Consider the following 18,011-nt stretch of genomic DNA (forward strand, 5'->3'; position numbering starts at 1 on the left):
TTGCTTGTCTCTAATCCATTTTCCCCACAAACCAATCCTTTTAAAACATAGATTGGATCATGTCACTCATCCCCTTAAAAGTCTTCTCCCGAGGACTTTCCATTTTCTCAAGAAAAATGCAAAATTCTTAACTCTGATTTGAAATGACAAACCAGGCTCTCCTCTCCCTCTCTCATTCCTCCCCAAGTGTATCAGCCTTAATTTGAATTCCTCTAGTACTCCAATCTCTGCCCTGATTCAGAGTCTTTGCAAGCCTGTCCCACCAACTCAGAACCTATGACACATCCCTGCCAGAATAATTCCTACTCAGCTGTCAAGTCCCAGCTTAAATATAATCTATTCAGAGAAGGCTTTCTTGTCCCTCAAGACTAAAGAAAATCCTATTACTCTCTCCGATATTACTCTCTTCTTCTTCATAGCAGGTAGCACAGTTACTAATTACATGTTCATTTCTGTGCTTATTTGCTGAATGTCTGTTTCCACATTAGAAGCTCACTTCTTCAAGGGAAAGGACTCTACAAGTTTGTTTCTCTTGCGCCTAAGGCAATATCCAGCACATGATAAACACTCGAGAAATATTTGTAGAGTTGATGACTAAACCTTCTGTCTTCCAAAAGTAAAATTAAAAGAGTGCTTTAAAATAAATAAACCAAGACTCAAAGATGTTAATTACCTTCTTTGTGGCCTTGCAGCTAGTAGGAAATGCCTAAAAGATATATATAGACTCAAATATGATTCTAATGCCCAGTCTCTCTCCACCACTCTACATGATGTCCCGGCCATGATTTTACTCATTAAGGGACATTCAAGGAATTCTGACCTGACCCGAAGAGACCACTACTCCATCACTCAGCATTTTCTAGTCCATGACATGCCTTGAATCTTTCCAAAGGAATAAACCATGTTTCTTTCTCCAGGATACAGCCCACTATTACTTTGTGGCTTGGGGACTTAAAGTCAAGAGAGAAATAACACCATACAACAGAACATCATTCTTGGATGAGATACCAAAATGAGTAATATTCATTTGGAGCTTAGTTACACTTGAGTGGTGGAAATGAGCAGATGCTCAGAGGAAGACACACAATCTGCTGAAATGGAATTCCAGGTTTTACTCCAACCACTTCCTTAATTTTACTTCCTGGCAGAGATACCATTCATTTGTTTGACAAATATTAAGCCCCATGACGTGTGTCCAGCCAGTGTCCTAGAGAATTGGGATAAAACAAAAATTCCATAAACAGCATAAGCATTCCCTCATTCATTTAACACTCGGGATGGCTATTGTTGAGTATTGGGTTGCAGGAGATGTGATGGAGAGGCGTAAGGTGCTTTCAAAATGTTATCACACAGAGGGGCCCTAAAGCAAGGTATCAAAAGGAGATTTGAGGGATGAGTGAGGTTGTCTGGACAAGGCACAGGATTTCCAAACAGAGGGAGCAGCATGTGACCACAACATGCTCAAAGAAATTGAAGAAGAAACATAAATGTTGAGGTCATATTTTCTCCTTTCATTGGGAGCCGTCTACAATTTGGACTCCCCCTCATGACCCTGAATCTAGAGTTCTATTAACAGTGAAAGACCAATAACACTTATTTAAAAAAAAAAAAAACTCTTTGGTTTCTTTAAATCCATTGGCTTAACTACATATAAAATCCTTGCCCATCATAATGAAGCCCCCACACTGCCATTCTTCAGATCCACTCTGTAACATTTCTAATCACAGCAAACCATCCACTCTTTCTGCCAACAATGGATAAGCATCTATATGATTTACTACTGTGATTTCTTCCACAGCAAGGAATGAATAGGTCACTACTCAATAGCAGGATTTAGTTTCTCTAATATAAAGTCTGATTCCACATAGAGTATCACTGCTTGCTCTCAATCACCTGCCCCTAATGTATCTCCCAGAAGGCAAGCAGGTTACCTTTGAAATGATGGATGATCTGAAAATACACCCCAGATTTCCCCACCCTAACTCAAATCCTAGAAAGCCAATACCCCTCACATCACTGCTGCTTGCCCAACCTTGAAAGTCACAAAGAGCAAAGGTACACTGAGGACAATATACTCCAATGTACCTAGTTGGTGTGGAGACAGCGCCACCCATGGACTGGCTCTAGAGGAGGACTAGGGCCCAAAGGTTCTTTATGAGAACCAGATGCTCTAGTGTACTTCACAACCAACATACACACCACAGAAGCCTGGGCCCTGCAGGGGTGAGGACATTCCTTCAGCTTCTACGAACAGAGGGTTGTGACATCATGGCAGAGGTTGTGACCTGCTAGAGACAGAGCTCTCTGGATTCTCATAGGTTCTTAGAAAGCACATGGTTTTTCAACAGTAGTCACACTTAAGGGTCTTCCAGTCCAAGGCAGCTTGGCCTTAATTTCAAGTCTTCTCTCTGGGGTAATGTGCCTCCTTCCCCAGACTCCTTGGGCCTGGATCCGCTGCAGCACTTTTAAGAGAACAGAATTCACGGGCTCCCCGAGACTCTCTCCTCCAAATGCCTTGTGTTCCCAGCCTCAGTAGCTGAAAAATACAGACCTGGCTTTCCAGTGCCCACCATGGTCCACAGCTGCAGGGATTTTTCTATCGATAGGCAGAACATCTGGCCCATCTACAAACTGCCTGCTCCTCTATTTAGGCACTAGCTTACCTTCTCATTAAGTGCCTCTTTTCTAAGTCTCTTTTTATCTCCATTACACTGAAATCCTATAAAACCCATTTCAATTACAAATTCACCTAAGATGATGACAAAGACTAGAAAAAAAGAAAATCATGCACCACCAAGACTCTTTGGGAGGATTTAATTGAAGGGCATAAAGCCTTAAATAGTACAAATAATCTCAACTAATTTCAGCCCAAGCCAGATGACAAGGCAAGTGAGCATGAATTAAAATTACAGATAAACACGTTGGGAACAGATGTCGAAAAGAACTTTTTCTCCAACACTGAAAATCTTCAACATGCAGCAAAACCCTCCAGAGTCATTGGCAACATTCAAGATACAATTAGAGCTGATTATGAAAGGAATAAAACCCTGAGGAGTGTGTCAAGAATTCTGGGGTGGGCCAAACGATTGTTGTGTTTTCCTGGAGCAATCCTGACAATACATGGTCAAGTTGGCTTTTTTTCCCACCATTAAGTGAGAACATTAGCAATTCATGTGCAATCTTTCTGCTGGGGCTACATCCATGCTTTTATTGCTTCTTCCCAGGCAGAAGCACAGATGCTATTCCAGTACCCACACCCCCTTCTCCACCCTCGTGGCCTTACACTTAGGTAGATGGGCTCCTGCTATAATCATTACCTCAAAGTAATGATGAGGATAAACAAATTTTGTGCTGCTGGCACAAACCGACCAGAGGCATCAGAGAGAAACTACAGCAGTGATTAGGGCTGTTCTGGGTGGTGCTGTTGGTGACTAAGACCTTGGATGCCAGCAATTGCAAAGTGACCTTCCCCTGCCAACATCCATTACCTTGACTCTTTCTGTGTGTTTCCCTACTTGTCCTGCAGTTCTGTCCCTAAAAGCCTTCTGGCTGTACCAGGAGCCCTGTGGATTTAACCACATGCCAGCTGATTGCTTTTTCTTTAAAAGGTAGAAAAATTATTTACAGCATTTGTCATGACCCAAGGTTTGAAGAGGTAAGGTGTCCATGCAACGAGTCCAGACAGCAGTTCAGCTGATACAATGAACAATGTAAATCAGTCAAAGTCTGTTATTCTTAACTGGAAGGTCTTAGGTCTGATCTCCCCAAAGAGAAAAACTCAGTGTTAAACTATATTCTCCTTGAACAGAAGTGAGGGGATGGGGAGAGCTGTATCATCATACTGTTATACAAAAAAACAGACATGACTCAGTTAAAGAAAAAATGCTTCATAATCAAGCCAACAAGTTATGTCTTGAGGAACCAAGTTATAAGTCTACAGAATGAGTCTTAACACTGTTCCACAGATGAGACGAAGCCTTCAGCCGGTGTCAACTACAAATTGGCACTTGCCAGCCACCTCTACAAGGACTAGATCATGTGCTGCTGCTGCTGCTGACCTTCATCCCCCTCTGAAAGGAGTTCAGGGCGGAGGGCAGAAATCAGGCACTCTGTGCCCTGGGAACAACTGACAGGACAGGTCTTCAGATCGTTAGATGCTTTCAGGAGTCGATTAATGAGCCCAATTCTTGTATCTCCTCATATCTAGAAAAGCACTAAAATCCTTCATGGTGACGACTGTTTCTCATAACTAGCAAACAGCTTCATGAGACTAGTAGAAACCTTCCAGAAAAACATATGCATTTTACTCCCCCTTCACCAAAATCACATACGAAGTGACCTATCCACCCTGCCTCTTTGGAGCAGATTCTCAGAGTTACCTGAGGTGCTGCATTCTGGGCTGCAGTCCTCACTTTGCCCCAAATAAAACTTAAATTGCAACATTTATGTTGTGCGTTTTTTAAAGTCGACACTGGTACTAAAAGTAATTTCATTCAAGGTCATCGGTGTGAAAATGACAGGCTTATTCTAAATGGTATGAACATATCTTCATCCCTCTCTTTTCTCCTACAATTACAGAAACAATTCATAAAATGTGGTCATTAAAACAAGCATTATTTTTTAAAAGTTGGATAGCTTTATGGATTTGATTTAATCAGTCAACTGGGGCAGCGGCTGGGGGGGAGGTCAGAAAGGAAAAATACCCTCTCTGCCTTCTCAAATTTCAGTCCAAGCCTAATGAAAATAAACCTTGGAGAACTTCAGTCTCCAAACAGGCATGAGAAAGGTTTTGACTCAGACTTCTGAGGAATGTTACTGAGCGGTGATTTCCCTCAGACTAATGACCTGACATTCCTAGTAAGACAGAGAGCGATGATAAATATGCTAATTGAAGGGCCTTCAGTGCAGGTTTTGAAAGAGGGAATAGCCACGTCTGTGTCTGTAATCAGTACCATCAGAGTGGCAGAAACCACACAGTTGAAATCACACCACACCAATGTGCTCAACCCTGAAATACCAATTTCAGGTCACGGGAGTCCCAGCTCTCTGCTTGCTCACTACCTGCCAATCAAAAGACTCTTTCAATCCACAAAGCAAATGGAACAGCCCTTCCATATGCAGGACAGAAATGACTTTACATAGAAATTGAATGTTTCTCACCTTTTCATTCCTTTCTGTTTTTGAGAGGGGCAAGGAGGAGCGGGGAGAGGAGAACTGAATAACATGCCTTCGAAGAGGCCCACCAGGCTTTCCTCATCTTGTCAGAAGCAAAATTGTCCAACCGCCCTGTCCCCCCCCCCCCCGCCACACCCTATTTATATTCCAAGACTCCACACAGAAACAAGAACACAGAGGAAAAGGTAAAAGACAAACAGAAGTCAAAGGGGAAAAATATTTCCCAGAGTATTGTGAGAGAACCTTAGGCTACTTCCAAGGATGCTCTTGGGAAATACATTGAAATTAAGACATTTCAATGTATGACAAAAACCACTGCAATGTTGTAAAGTAATTAGCCTCCAACTAATAAAAAAAAAAGAAAAAAAAATTGAAATTAAGAGACAGTAAGATTCATGGGCAGCACAGGTCAAGACAATGGACATTTGAGCTCATCTGGATGAATTTTTGTTCATCATATAAATTTTATATTTTTATGAAAAAGAACACCCCACTGCCCAAAACTCCTTTTCATTTTCTGTCTAAAGTGCAGAATAAGCCTAAGGATGTGTACAAGTGGACGAAGTGTTCTGGGTTCCTCTCTTGTAATGGGTCAGTGGGGAAGGGGCTAATGACAGTAACTGGTGCTGAAAAGGGCTTCAGTCAAAAATAATGCTTTTCTCATTCCAGGGTCTGAATTCTGAGACTGGCATAAGTAGAAGAATCCTAAGAGAATCCGTATGCCCAAATGGTTTCACTCAACCTGCTCCCAGAAAAAAGGCCTCCCCACCCTATCTTTTCTGAAGAAGTGCTCTGGTTCCTTTAAAACACAGACTTGTCAAGGGACATAAATAACTCCCTCACTCGCAGACGCAGACATCTCCAAAAAAAAACACGATCAGCTGCCAAATAAAGGAGCTGAGAGTATTCTGGCTGAGAAGGAAGCAGGTGGGAGAAAGAAGAAAATCCTAAATTGTACAAACTGGCTGTGGCTATGATCTCATCTAGGAAGCCCTACTCCTGCCTCCCACTTTCCCTCAAAGCTGAGTCAGCCACCCGGTCGCTAGCCAGGAGAGCCTTGAATGAGTCAACTTTTCAATGAGATGTCATCTCTCTCAGCATCTTCACTGGTTCAAAAAAAAAAGTATCTGCTTTTCTGCGAAGAGTGAACATAAGCAGCGGCACTTGGTCTATTGTAAATTAGGTCAGAGCAATGAAAATCTTCTTGACTTTCTGTGGTATAATCAATGAGCCTGCTCTAATGAAACCATAAATCAGAAAAGGATTTACATAAACGGGGTCCCACTTGGCACCTCAACAAATAGCAAGTGATGGATTTTGCATTAAATTGTAAGAGCTACCTAACAACCCAATCAGTTACCAATAAATGTATCCCTCTGAAATTTCCAGTCAATCTTTAGTCTTTCTAAAGCATCCCAGCTGCAAATACACATGTAGGCAAGAAAGCAGATAAATCAGAGGAGATCCTCTGATGGCACACCACGAATTCTAACAGCCGTTCATGGCTGTCCGTGTATTAAGGTTTCCTGGGAATTTTACCAAAAGATAACTCTCTTATGACTAACCACAAAGAGAAATTTCAGCCTCAGCTGAAAACATGCCATGATCAGATATCAGAAGGAACTAGAGGAGGAGTCAGCAAATGACGAGCTGCCACCTATTTCTCAAAATAAACATTTAATGAAACACAACCACTAAATTGTGTATTTACCCATTGCCTAGTGGCTCAGCAGTAAAGAATCTACCTGAGATGCAGGAGTCATGGGTTCAACCCCTGGGTCAGGAAGATCCCCTGGAGGAGGGAATGGCAACCCACTTCAGTAATCTTGCCTGGAGAATCCCACGGACAACGAGATTGGTGGGCTACAGTCCCTGGAGTCGCAAAGATTTGGACACAACTGAGCAACTGAGCACGCACATTGCCTATGCTGCTTTGGCAATACAAGAGCAGGGATGAGTGGTTGCTATGGAAACCTTCTGACCCCCACCAAAACCTGTGGCCCTTTGCAGAAACTATCTGTCAATGCTCATGCTAGAGAAAAGATGTAAAAAAGTAAAATATGATACAACCTGAACTAAACTGCTATGCTCCTGGGTTCTTAACTCTAGAAACTTCTGAGGTAAATCAAAAAGACTGTAATATGTCTCACTGGATATGTGAGAATGTGGAGAAGACTTTGTGGTGGGTAGAAGTTCAAAATAAAAGCTATTAGTTTAACTGGACTTGTTTTGTAAGATTTGAATACATTTTAGATTCTACTAATCTATTTAATTCTTCCTGGGTGAGACGTTTCAGAGAGGAAGTAATATTTGATTCAGTTGATTTGAAGAAATAAGAATAAATTTGGAAAAGAGAAGAATTCCATCAAGAGAAAGGAAAACCATTTCTGCTCAAGAATTAATTAGCGGTTAAGTGTTACTTAGTTGAAGCCTACTTTCCTTGCAGGAAGTAAAGTTGTATATAAATCTATGACTAAGGACTCAGTATATGTCACCCTCTGGCAGAAAAGGGAATTAGCCCATGGAAAAAGCTTAAAAGAATGCTTTCCAAACCCACTCATGAGGGAAATGTAATAATAATGATAATAGTTATTAATAATAGCCATTATTACAGGAAATGTTATCATTGTAGGAACCATCATTTATTGAATATTTATCATGTGCTAGTCATAATGCTCGCTGCTTATGCATTACCCTATTTAATCCCCACAACCATCCTATGAAGCACATAGATTATATCCTCCTTTTTCAACTGATAAGACTATAACCAAGGGCAATAAATAGGATAAATACATCTCTGAGCAGCAGAGTTTTGGACCCATGTTATTATAATAATCACACTAGTCATTAAAACTTCCCCCCAAACCCACCTCCACCCAAAGCCCCATCGCCAAGCCCTCTTACCTCTGCAGACACTGCAGCACTGATTCTCCGGGAGAATGTGATCCTTTTCTGAGCAGTTCAAAAGAGGGCATGCTTCCGTAATTTTTACTAAAACTCCACCCTGCAAGCCAAATAATCAGGAAACAAAAAAATGTTCATATTTTGAGTTGATGATCCAAACATATAATGCTCATTGTTAAAAGCCTGTGGTGATAACAACCTACAATAATTAACAGTACTCGCAGGAATTCTACCATAATGCAAAGTCACAAATTACATTGATAAGACTCCTGGAAGAGAAGGCAAATTTCCCTTTCTATAACAAAACAGCCTCAATTTCAACAAATGAGGTGGGGTTTCTTTTGTTTCCATTTTAACAAATGGTTGCTGAGTATCTTCTGTGTAGCAGAATGCCACTGACAAGGCAGAGCTGATAAACTTCCAACAACTGACTGTTGGATGGGGGAACACTAAAGTTAGCATTGGCTGATTTCTGTCATATAAACACCCTGACAGTGTGAACCACTAACACTACATCACTGATTACAAAGTTGGAAGCTCTCATGAGCTTTTATGAGACAGTTTCAAGGCTGCACTGGATCACAAGCACTGTGAACCGAAAGATGAAGAAGACATCATTCTTGCCCTCGATAAAAACTTAAACTAGAAACCATAATAAAATACATTAAGTCCTAAAGGAAAAAAAAAGTGCTCTAATCACAGTATGGCAATGTATCATTTACTCAATATTAAAGGAAATCAACCATGAATATTCACTGCAAGGACTGTAGCTGAAGCTCCAATACTTTGGCCACCTAATACAAAGAATTGACTTATTGGAAAAGACCCTGATGCTGGGAAAGATGGAAGGCAAAACAAGAAGGGGGAGACAGAAGATGAGATGGTTAGATAGCATCACTAGCTCAATGGACATGAATTTGAGCAAACTCCAGAAAGAGATGGTGAAGGACAGAGGAGCCTGGTGTGCTATAGTCCATGGGGTAGCAAAAAGTTGGACACATTAGTGACTGAACAAGAACAACAAATACATCATAGGAGAATAATTAATTCTACCAAAGTGGGAAGAAATTATGAAGAAGATGCCACATTTGAAGGACCTAAATAACGGAATAAGAAAGAAAACAGTTTCCCAGCAGAAGAAACAGACAAGAATCAAAGTATACAGGTATTGAACTGAAAGTGGGTCAGTTAGATGAACACTAGATTCTCCCTAGAAATAAATAAAACCACTTACAAAAAAATTTTAAATATCTGGCAGGTGCATCTTATGACCCTATTTCAACAAAGGTCCTCTTTGTTGACATCACTAGTATCTATATTTAGTTTCACTCTGAATATTTAAAATTACTTCAATAATTACTCTAAAAGGCAGGATTTGAGAGTCCCTTATTTAATCTAAAATATTCCGTTATTTTTTGTTGTCCCATTCTTAAAAGCATGGTTAAGTCAACCAAGAAGCAGCTCAAGAAGGGTGGGTCTCATTTAAGGCCAAAAGGTAATTCTCAACACAGATGGGGAGAATAAGATGGTGCTGAGCCACCAGAAAGAATGGGGCGGATTCTGAGTTTTCTATCTCCAAGAGATGACTGTCATTCCAGTGGCCCCAGAATTCCCTGGGGTTTGGCAGGAACATCCATTCTATCAGGCACATCAACTCTAAAATATGAACATAAACATAACTTTAAATGTCAAATCTAAATTTTAATTCCCAAGAACTGATCATATGGATTACCGGCACCATGGTTTCCTCTCCTTTCTCATAAATTTCAGCCCAGGCAGCCCAACCTCTACTACTCCTTCTGGTGTCCTTTGACCCTTTTCCTCTTCATTTCTTGACCTGTCCCAAGGCATCTAGACCTCATGTTTTTCTCCTGTCTTAAAATTGGCCCTAAGATTCTGAGAATCAACCCTGCTATTCAATCATAGTCCCCATTTCAGCTCTATTCCGTTCTCGCCCTTCAACCCAGGCCACGCTGGATCACACCCGGCCTCAACAGCCAGCACCAGTCTAAAGGCAGGTTGTCTGCCAGTTCTACCTCAGTTTCTACAACAGGGAGTCAAATCAACTGTTACAAGCCAACAGATGTTAATAACCTTGCTATCAGCAGCACTGAGTTAAATGCAAGGAAAAACACAACACTTAAGCATGTACCATTGTTGCCCCTACTTCCATCCCTCAATCTTAATATATCTATTCATTATCTACTGCCTTCCCTGGGGGCTCAATGGTGAAGAACACACCTGCCAATGCAGGAGACAAAGGTTTGACCCCTGGGTCAGGAAGACTCCCTGGCGGAAGAAATGGCAACCCACTCCAGTATTCTTGCCTGGAAAATCCCAGGGACAGAGGAGCCTGGCGGGCTGAAGTCCACGGGGACCCTGAGCATGGACGCACCGCCTCCTTGCACAGACAAGAACGGCAAACTCTGCTGGATCCGTTTAATCAGTTCACCGTGCCCATTCCTCGCCTCGGCTCATCTCTCAACCCTCAGAGGGTCCCTGAGGGCACTGGAGCCTCTTCGCAGGGAGCCAGAAGTTACCTCCAAGTTCCACATCCTCAACCCCCACAGCCCAAAGCCACTGGAGGCTCTTTACTTCAGAGGGAGACAATGGCTGGGGCAACATTTACACTCCAGAACCCCACAAGAATCAGGGTGCCTCTAACCTTTCACCTAAAATTGCACCTTTGCTGAATTTCCTGCCTGCCCTAGCCTGAATCCCCCACACCCTTATTGCTTCCTCCCAGGAGCACTGCCTTAATAAATCGCTTGTACTTAATCCTGAGCTCAGGGTCTGCTTCTGGCTGAATCTAAACTAAGACGGTAAGATAAATTTCACTCTCAGCTGTCGAAAAATTAAACTGTTAAAAGAGATTATCTATAGGTGATGAGATTCTGGAGTGATTTTCTTTTACTTTCTTATACATCCTTCCTCCAAGTTCCAAATTTTATATCTTGAGTATATATTTGCTTTTATTTTAAAAAGCCATATTAAAACTGCTACAGAGGCTTTTTAAAAATAATCACTCATGAAAGGTTATTTTTTATATATAAAAATTTGCTTTGACTGCTGATTAAATCAGTCAACAATTCCAAAAAAACCTTTCATGTATTTAATGAGTAAGATCATAGTTCCAAATGTTCAAATAGAGATAAAAACCCTTTGCTTGAATTTGAAAATAATATGCACTGTGACTCTAGTAACATAAGTGCCACCAAATCCATTCAGTTCAGTCACACAATTTGGTATACACCTTTAACTTTATTTTCATACTCTAATAAGCATCTGATTAATAAATAAATCCTCCTGATTGCAGTAGGTTATTTTATGACCTTTGCAACTCAGCATTGGTGGGGAAATATAATTCATCCATTCTTTCTCATTTAGAGTGACTGTCACCATGTCACTGATCAAATATAAACACTTCCAAGCTCTTTACTAATAACTATGCTTAAACTTGAATTTCTAATAACATACAGAACTCACATCTTTAAGGGGAAAAAAAAAAAAAAAACTTTTACTAGCCTAAAAAGTGTTTTAGGGCAATACTGCACAAAGCTGACTGAGATTGCTAGGAGAGATTATTCATCTTGATTTAAAAAAAAAACAGGGGAAAAAAACAAACAAACACAGTATGTTAACTTCTGAAATCACTTGGTGAAAATCTTTAAAACAAAACTTAGTTTCTTATCTAACTGGTAGTGCTGAAGCTTTGAAATGATCCCAGGAAAATGAAATGCATGGAGTGCCAGGCAGCCTTTTGTCAACTAGGGATCTGCATTTGAACCACAGAACACAAGAAATTATTTGAGTAATTATTTGCTCAATTCTCCCAAGGATACCACTGACACAGTACCATTTTAGATGTCTAGGAAAGAAGTTAATTCATCACATACAACAGGTACCTTAGGGCATTAGGGCTTAAATCTTGCAAAAGGCTGTCTGAGAGAGACCGGAGGCACTCCCCTCCTAGACCCATCGCCCTCTCTCCCTCTTGACAACATCCATTAAATGTGTCCCAAAGCTCTTCTCTGGCCTTTTATAAATGCTACCCTTTATCAAGGGAATGAATGAGCCATAGCCTGACCAATCTGGTATTCTCAAATAGACTGAAAAGTGATCATTCAATCTTTCTAAATCTACTTTTTTACAATTCAAAAATGAGAATTACTTCCAAGTAAATCCAACACCATCAGGACTAGGAACAGAGAGGCTAAGAGAGGAGCCTGGAGATTCAGACCACACAGGTTGAGAACCCAGCTGGTTCCCTTACTAGCTATGGGACTTTGCTCCCATGTGCCTCAATTTCCTCATCTGTAAAGTGGGAACGACAATGCTACCCACCCCATAGGGTTATTATGAAGTTTTGTTAAATAAAGTTTCAAAGGTTTTAAATAGTGTTTAGAAAATACTAAGTACCCAGGAGATGTTAAGTGTAATTGTCAGTGATGCTTCTCTTAGTGCGTACTTATGTAGTAGATAACGACAGAAAGACAATATATGAAGAAAGCCATGGCTTTTTAATAGAGGACGAAACCATTCACATGCACATATACCACATGTGCAAAGAGAATAACCTGTCTGCCCCAACTTCTTCCTAAGTTGTAGAACAAAAATAACAAAGCAAAAAGCAGTAAAAGATGAAGCGGAGCAGGGTGAACACCTACAATGTGTGAATCACAATGGTAAGTGCCTATCCAGTACACTGGCATTTAAATCCACACCTGTCTCTTCGAAAGGTCTCCAACAGTGTCTGCTCTGAGTCTCTCTGATGATAACAGAGACTGAATCACACTTATGACCCTTGTCAAGATCACCCACTACTTGTGCGCAATATGTGAAGGGGGCTGCTGGCTGTGAGTGACAGCCACAGGCTGGATACTGGGACCATCAGCTGAGTGGGTAAAATTGCTCTAGTCATCCCAGCTTCCCTTGAGGGGGAAAAAAACGTCAGGGTGTTAGAATCTAAATCATCTTCTGTCCCCGCAAAGTGAGGCAATCTACCGAGAATGTGACATACGTCTGCTATTCAGGACGGACATGTACGGTCATGTGGAATAAGAAGAGCTCACATGTGTTGAGGGCTTACTTTGCTCCAGCCAAGCTCATCACATGCTTTATCTCATCTGATCCACTCAACACCCACATGGTAAGGTATCAGCCCCAGGTCAGGGCCCACCCACCCACCCCTAGATCTGGAAGCTTCCATGGCTGACTGAGACACCACAGAGCCCTCACTGTGTCGCACCGTCCTTGCCTCTGCTGCAGACTAAGGAGGCCCCCACACGGAGCCCACTGTCCCAGAAGGACCACAGCTGCACACCCACCAGACGGCCTTGGCCCTCGGAATCGCTGCCATTCCCAGAGTGTGAATGGAAAACACAATAGGGAAGTTCAAGGGACTTAGCCCCTGAGGTAGAGTCTGGTCAGTGAGAGACAGGACATAGGAAAGAGCCTCCCCCGCCACCCCGGAAACTCCCAATAAAGAACTAGATTTGAGCTCCCCAAGAGTTTCTGTGGGTCTCTAAATGCCTCCCTCTCCTCAACCTTTCAAATACATCCCTTTCTTTTTGCCAGCGATATGACAAAAAGCCAATGAAATGCCGTAAATGTGACAAAACGCAAATGAAATGCGTGGAAAGCGGGTCTATTCTGAGACATGTGGTTCCAGCCAGCCTCCCTGAAGATGCCCCACAGAACCAGCCATGCCTCGCTGTGGGGCTGCGGCTGCTCGGGAAGGCACCACCTTGCATCCGCTCCCCTCTCGCCCATCTTTCCCTCCGTCTCTCACTCCCACAATCTAGGACAGCATCTCACCCAAGTAACTGCCTGGCTAGCCCCCACCTTCATCCAGCAGACCTCCTCAGAGAGGTCTTCCCAGACCACACATGCCCACTTCAAAGCTCTCTCTCCCTTTAACCTGCTCTGTATCTTTATAGAATTTGACATCAGAGTTGACCCTTGAACAATGCAGGAGTCAGAGACACCAACCCTCCACACTGTCTAAAATTGACACATAATTTATAGTCAACCCTCTGTATCTGTGTATCCATGGTTCTGCATCCAGGAATTCAATCAAGCACAGATAGTGTAGCATCACAGTATTTACTACTGAAAAGTGGACCCTAACAGTTCAAACATGTGTTGTTCAAGGCTCAGTTGTATCTTGTATATCTATTTGTTTATATTTTACTGCCTATCTCCCCACCAGACTGAAAATTCTCTAAAGACAAGGGCTTTGCTTTGTTCACTGTTGTTCAACCAGAATCTAACAGCATGCCGATAAGCAGCACTTGCTCACTGCATGTTTGTTGAATGATTTACTGAATGAGATCTATGGTTCCACAAAACTAACCTCGAGGAATACATGAGAGGGGGCAGGCAGGAGACAGGCATTTTCGAACACTGTCTCAGACACTTAGAAGTAGAGGTAGCACTATCCACAGCTCGTATCACAGACTAACTGCCCCAACACCTAATCAAAACCTTTCCCCAGAGCCAGCAGACAAGCTCTCTGACTCACGGTAGCTGCTAGATCCCTTCCCCTTCTCACTTCCTTCCCTGACCATCTTTCCCAAGACCACGTGATCCACAGCTGACCACAGGCTAACCACACAATGACAGTGGCTGAGAACTCCCCATCCTGGACGCCAGCCCAATGAGAGTCTTTCCCCGCCTTGGGCCAATATGCTCCATCTCAGAACCCTACCTAAAGCCCACATCTCCTTCCCAACAAGTAATGGGAACCATAAGATTGAAACTTACTCTGCATTCCCGACAGCTCTTGCTTAAAATCCGCTGGCCTTCTGCGAGGACTTTTCCTCCATAGATACATTTTGCTGTAATAAAACAGAAAAGCAGGTCAGGTAGACATACTATGTAACAAAATGACCTCCAAGGCACTGTCCAACTCCATGAGAGTCCACAGAACATAAATACTCTAAGCAACACAATTCTCTGTACATGTCTAGAGCAAGACATGGAAGTAGTATGGGAATAACTGCTGAATCCCCTATCAGACTGTCATCTGGATTATGTTTGCCATGAGTCCTCCACACCAGGATTATACAACTATTTCCTTGCTGCAGCTGCTAAAGGACTAAAGAACGAATTGCTGAGGTCAGTGTTAAAACAAGGAAGAAATGGTTGTCATCACCATGGAGTACAAAAGCTGTAGCTTTGATTCAGCTACTCCAGCCATAAAATGAGTGACTGGGTGAAAAGGAACTCACATACATTCCATTCATCACGACCTCAGTCACTATGCAGAAGAACACATTTTTCCCTTTTGTAATCATACAAAGCACATGTCTTCAGCTTATCTGTTCCCAAGAAACTCAGAAAAGAAACACAGCCGACCGCCCGCCCGCTCGCTCGCTCGCTCGAGCGCAGGCCGATTGCTCCAGCCGTAGCCGGTGGGTCCCGGCCGCCTCCCGCCGGAGCCCGGCGCGGGCAGGGTCCGGGCCGATGGGCAGCCCCGGGCAGCGGCGGGCGGCGAGGAGGCGGCCCCGGTAGGTGCCGCCGCGAGCTCGCGGGCTGCAGCAGATCGCAGCGGACTGCGTCTCCGAGGATCTTGCTCTTGGCCCTGTGAGAAGGAGCCCACCACCCCCAGCCAGGTGAAGGAAACACTCCTGGCCAGATGTCTTAAGGGATGCTGCTGGAAAGGACAGAGGTGGACAAAATTATTACAGACTGAGAAGCAAGTTGGTTTGGGGGGAACCATACTCTGAGGATGTTGTTTGCGTTTGGTTAACAAGAGGAAATACAGCTCTAGAAGAAGCCTTTGTCATACACGATGACCAAGTGGGCTTTATCCCAGGAATGCAAGGATTCTTTAATATCCACAAATCAATCAATGTAATACACCACATTAACAAATTGAAAGATAAAAACCATAGGATTATCTCAATAGATGCAGAAAAAGCCTTTGACAAAATTCAACATCCATTTATGATTAAGACTCTCCAGAAAGCAGGAATAGAAGGAACATACCTCAACATAACAAAAGCTATATATGACAAACCCACAGCAAGCATCACCCTCAATGGTGAAAAATTGAAAGCATTTCCCCTGAAATCAGGAACAAGACAAGGGTGCCCACTCTCACCACTACTATTCAACATAGTTTTGCAAGTGTTGGCCACAGCAATCAGGGCAGAAAAAGAAGTAAAAGGAATCCAGATAGGAAAAGAAGAAGTGAAACTCTCTCTGTTTGCAGATGACATGATCTTCTACATAGAAAACCCTAAAGACTCTACCAGAAAATTACTAGAGCTAATCAACGAATACAGTAAAGTTGCAGGATATAAAATTAACACACAGAAATCTCTTGCATTCCTATACACTAACAATGAGAAAACAGAAAGAGAAATTAAGGAAACAATACCATTCACCATTGCAACAAAAAGAATAAAATACTTAGGAGTATATCTTCCTAAAGAAACAAAAGACCTATACATAGAAAACTATAAAACACTGATGAAAGAAATCAAAGAGGACACAAACAGATGGAGAAATATACCGTGTTCATGGATTGGAAAAATCAATATTGTCAAAATGGCTATATTACCCAAAGCAATCTATAGATTCAATGTAATCCCTATCAAACTACCAACAGTATTTTCACAGAACTAGAACAAATAATTTCACAATATGTATGGAAATACAAAAAAACCTCGAATAGCCAAAGTAACCTTGAGAAAGAAGAATGGAACTGGAGGAATCAACCTGCCTGACTTCAGACTCTACTACAAAGCCACAGTCATCAAGACAGTATGGTACTGGCACAAAGACAGAAATATAGATCAATGGAACAGAATAGAAAGCCCAGAGATAAATCCACGAACCTATGGTCACCTTATCTTCGACAAAGGAGGCAAGGATATACAATGGAAAAAAGACAACCTCTTTAACAAGTGGTGTTGGGAAAACTGGTCAACCACCTGTAAAAGAATGAAACTAGAACACTTTCTAACACCATACACAAAAATAAACTCAAAATGGATTAAAGATCTAAATGTAAGACCAGAAACTATCAAAATCATAGAGGAGAACATAGGCAAAACACTCTCCAACATAAATCACAGCAGGATCCTCTATGACCCACATCCCAGAATATTAGAAATAAAAGCAAAAATAAACAAATGGGACCTAATGAAACTTAAAAGCTTTTGCACAACAAAGGAAACTATAAGCAAGGTGAAAAGACAGCCCTCAGATTGGGAGAAAATAATAGCAAATGAAGCAACAGACAAAGGATTAATCTCAAAAATATACAAGCAACTCCTCCAGCTCAACTCCAGAAAAATAAATGACCCAATCAAAATATGGGCCAAAGAACTAAACAGACATTTCTCCAAGGAAGACATACAGATGGCAAAAAAACACATGAAAAGATACTCAACATCACTCATTATCAGAGAAATGCAAATCAAAACCACAATGAGGTACCATTACACGCCAGTCAGGATGGCTGCTATCCAAAAGTCTACAAGCAATAAATGCTGGAGAGGGTGTGGAGAAAAGGGAACCCTCTTACACTGTTGGTGGGAATGCAAATTAGTACAGCCGCTATGGAAAACAGTGTGGAGATTTCTTAAAAAGCTGGAAATAGAACTGCCATATGACCCAGCAATCCCACTTCTGGGCATACACACCGAGGAAACCAGATCTGAAAGAGACACGTGCACCCCAATGTTCATCGCAGCACTGTTTATAATAGCCAGGACATGGAAGCAACCCAGATGCCCATCAGCAGACGAATGGATGAGGAAGTTGTGGTACATATACACCATGGAATATTACTCAGCCATTAAAAAGAATTCATTTGAATCAGTTCTAATGAGATGGATGAAACTGGAGCCCATTACACAGAGCGAAGTAAGCCAGAGAGATAAAGACCATTACAGTATACTAACACATATATATGGAAT

General features: G+C 42.0%; 1 protein-coding gene across 2 annotated transcripts in view; it reads right to left on the reverse strand.

Moving 5' to 3' along the window:
- NELL1 (neural EGFL like 1) overlaps nucleotides 1–18,011 on the reverse strand; it is a 1,003,663-nt gene that overhangs the window by 713,244 nt on the left and 272,408 nt on the right. For both annotated transcript variants that reach the window (XM_070457287.1, XM_070457286.1), the window contains exons 10-11: nucleotides 14,845–14,918; nucleotides 8,080–8,179 (exon numbers count right to left, since the gene is read on the reverse strand). In XM_070457287.1, coding sequence (XP_070313388.1) covers nucleotides 8,080–8,179; nucleotides 14,845–14,918 — 174 coding nt within the window. The remainder of the gene's footprint in view (nucleotides 1–8,079; nucleotides 8,180–14,844; nucleotides 14,919–18,011) is intronic.

The sequence above is a fragment of the Odocoileus virginianus genome, chromosome 28, assembly GCF_023699985.2.
Source record: "Odocoileus virginianus isolate 20LAN1187 ecotype Illinois chromosome 28, Ovbor_1.2, whole genome shotgun sequence".
NCBI classification, from domain to species: domain Eukaryota; kingdom Metazoa; phylum Chordata; class Mammalia; order Artiodactyla; family Cervidae; genus Odocoileus; species Odocoileus virginianus.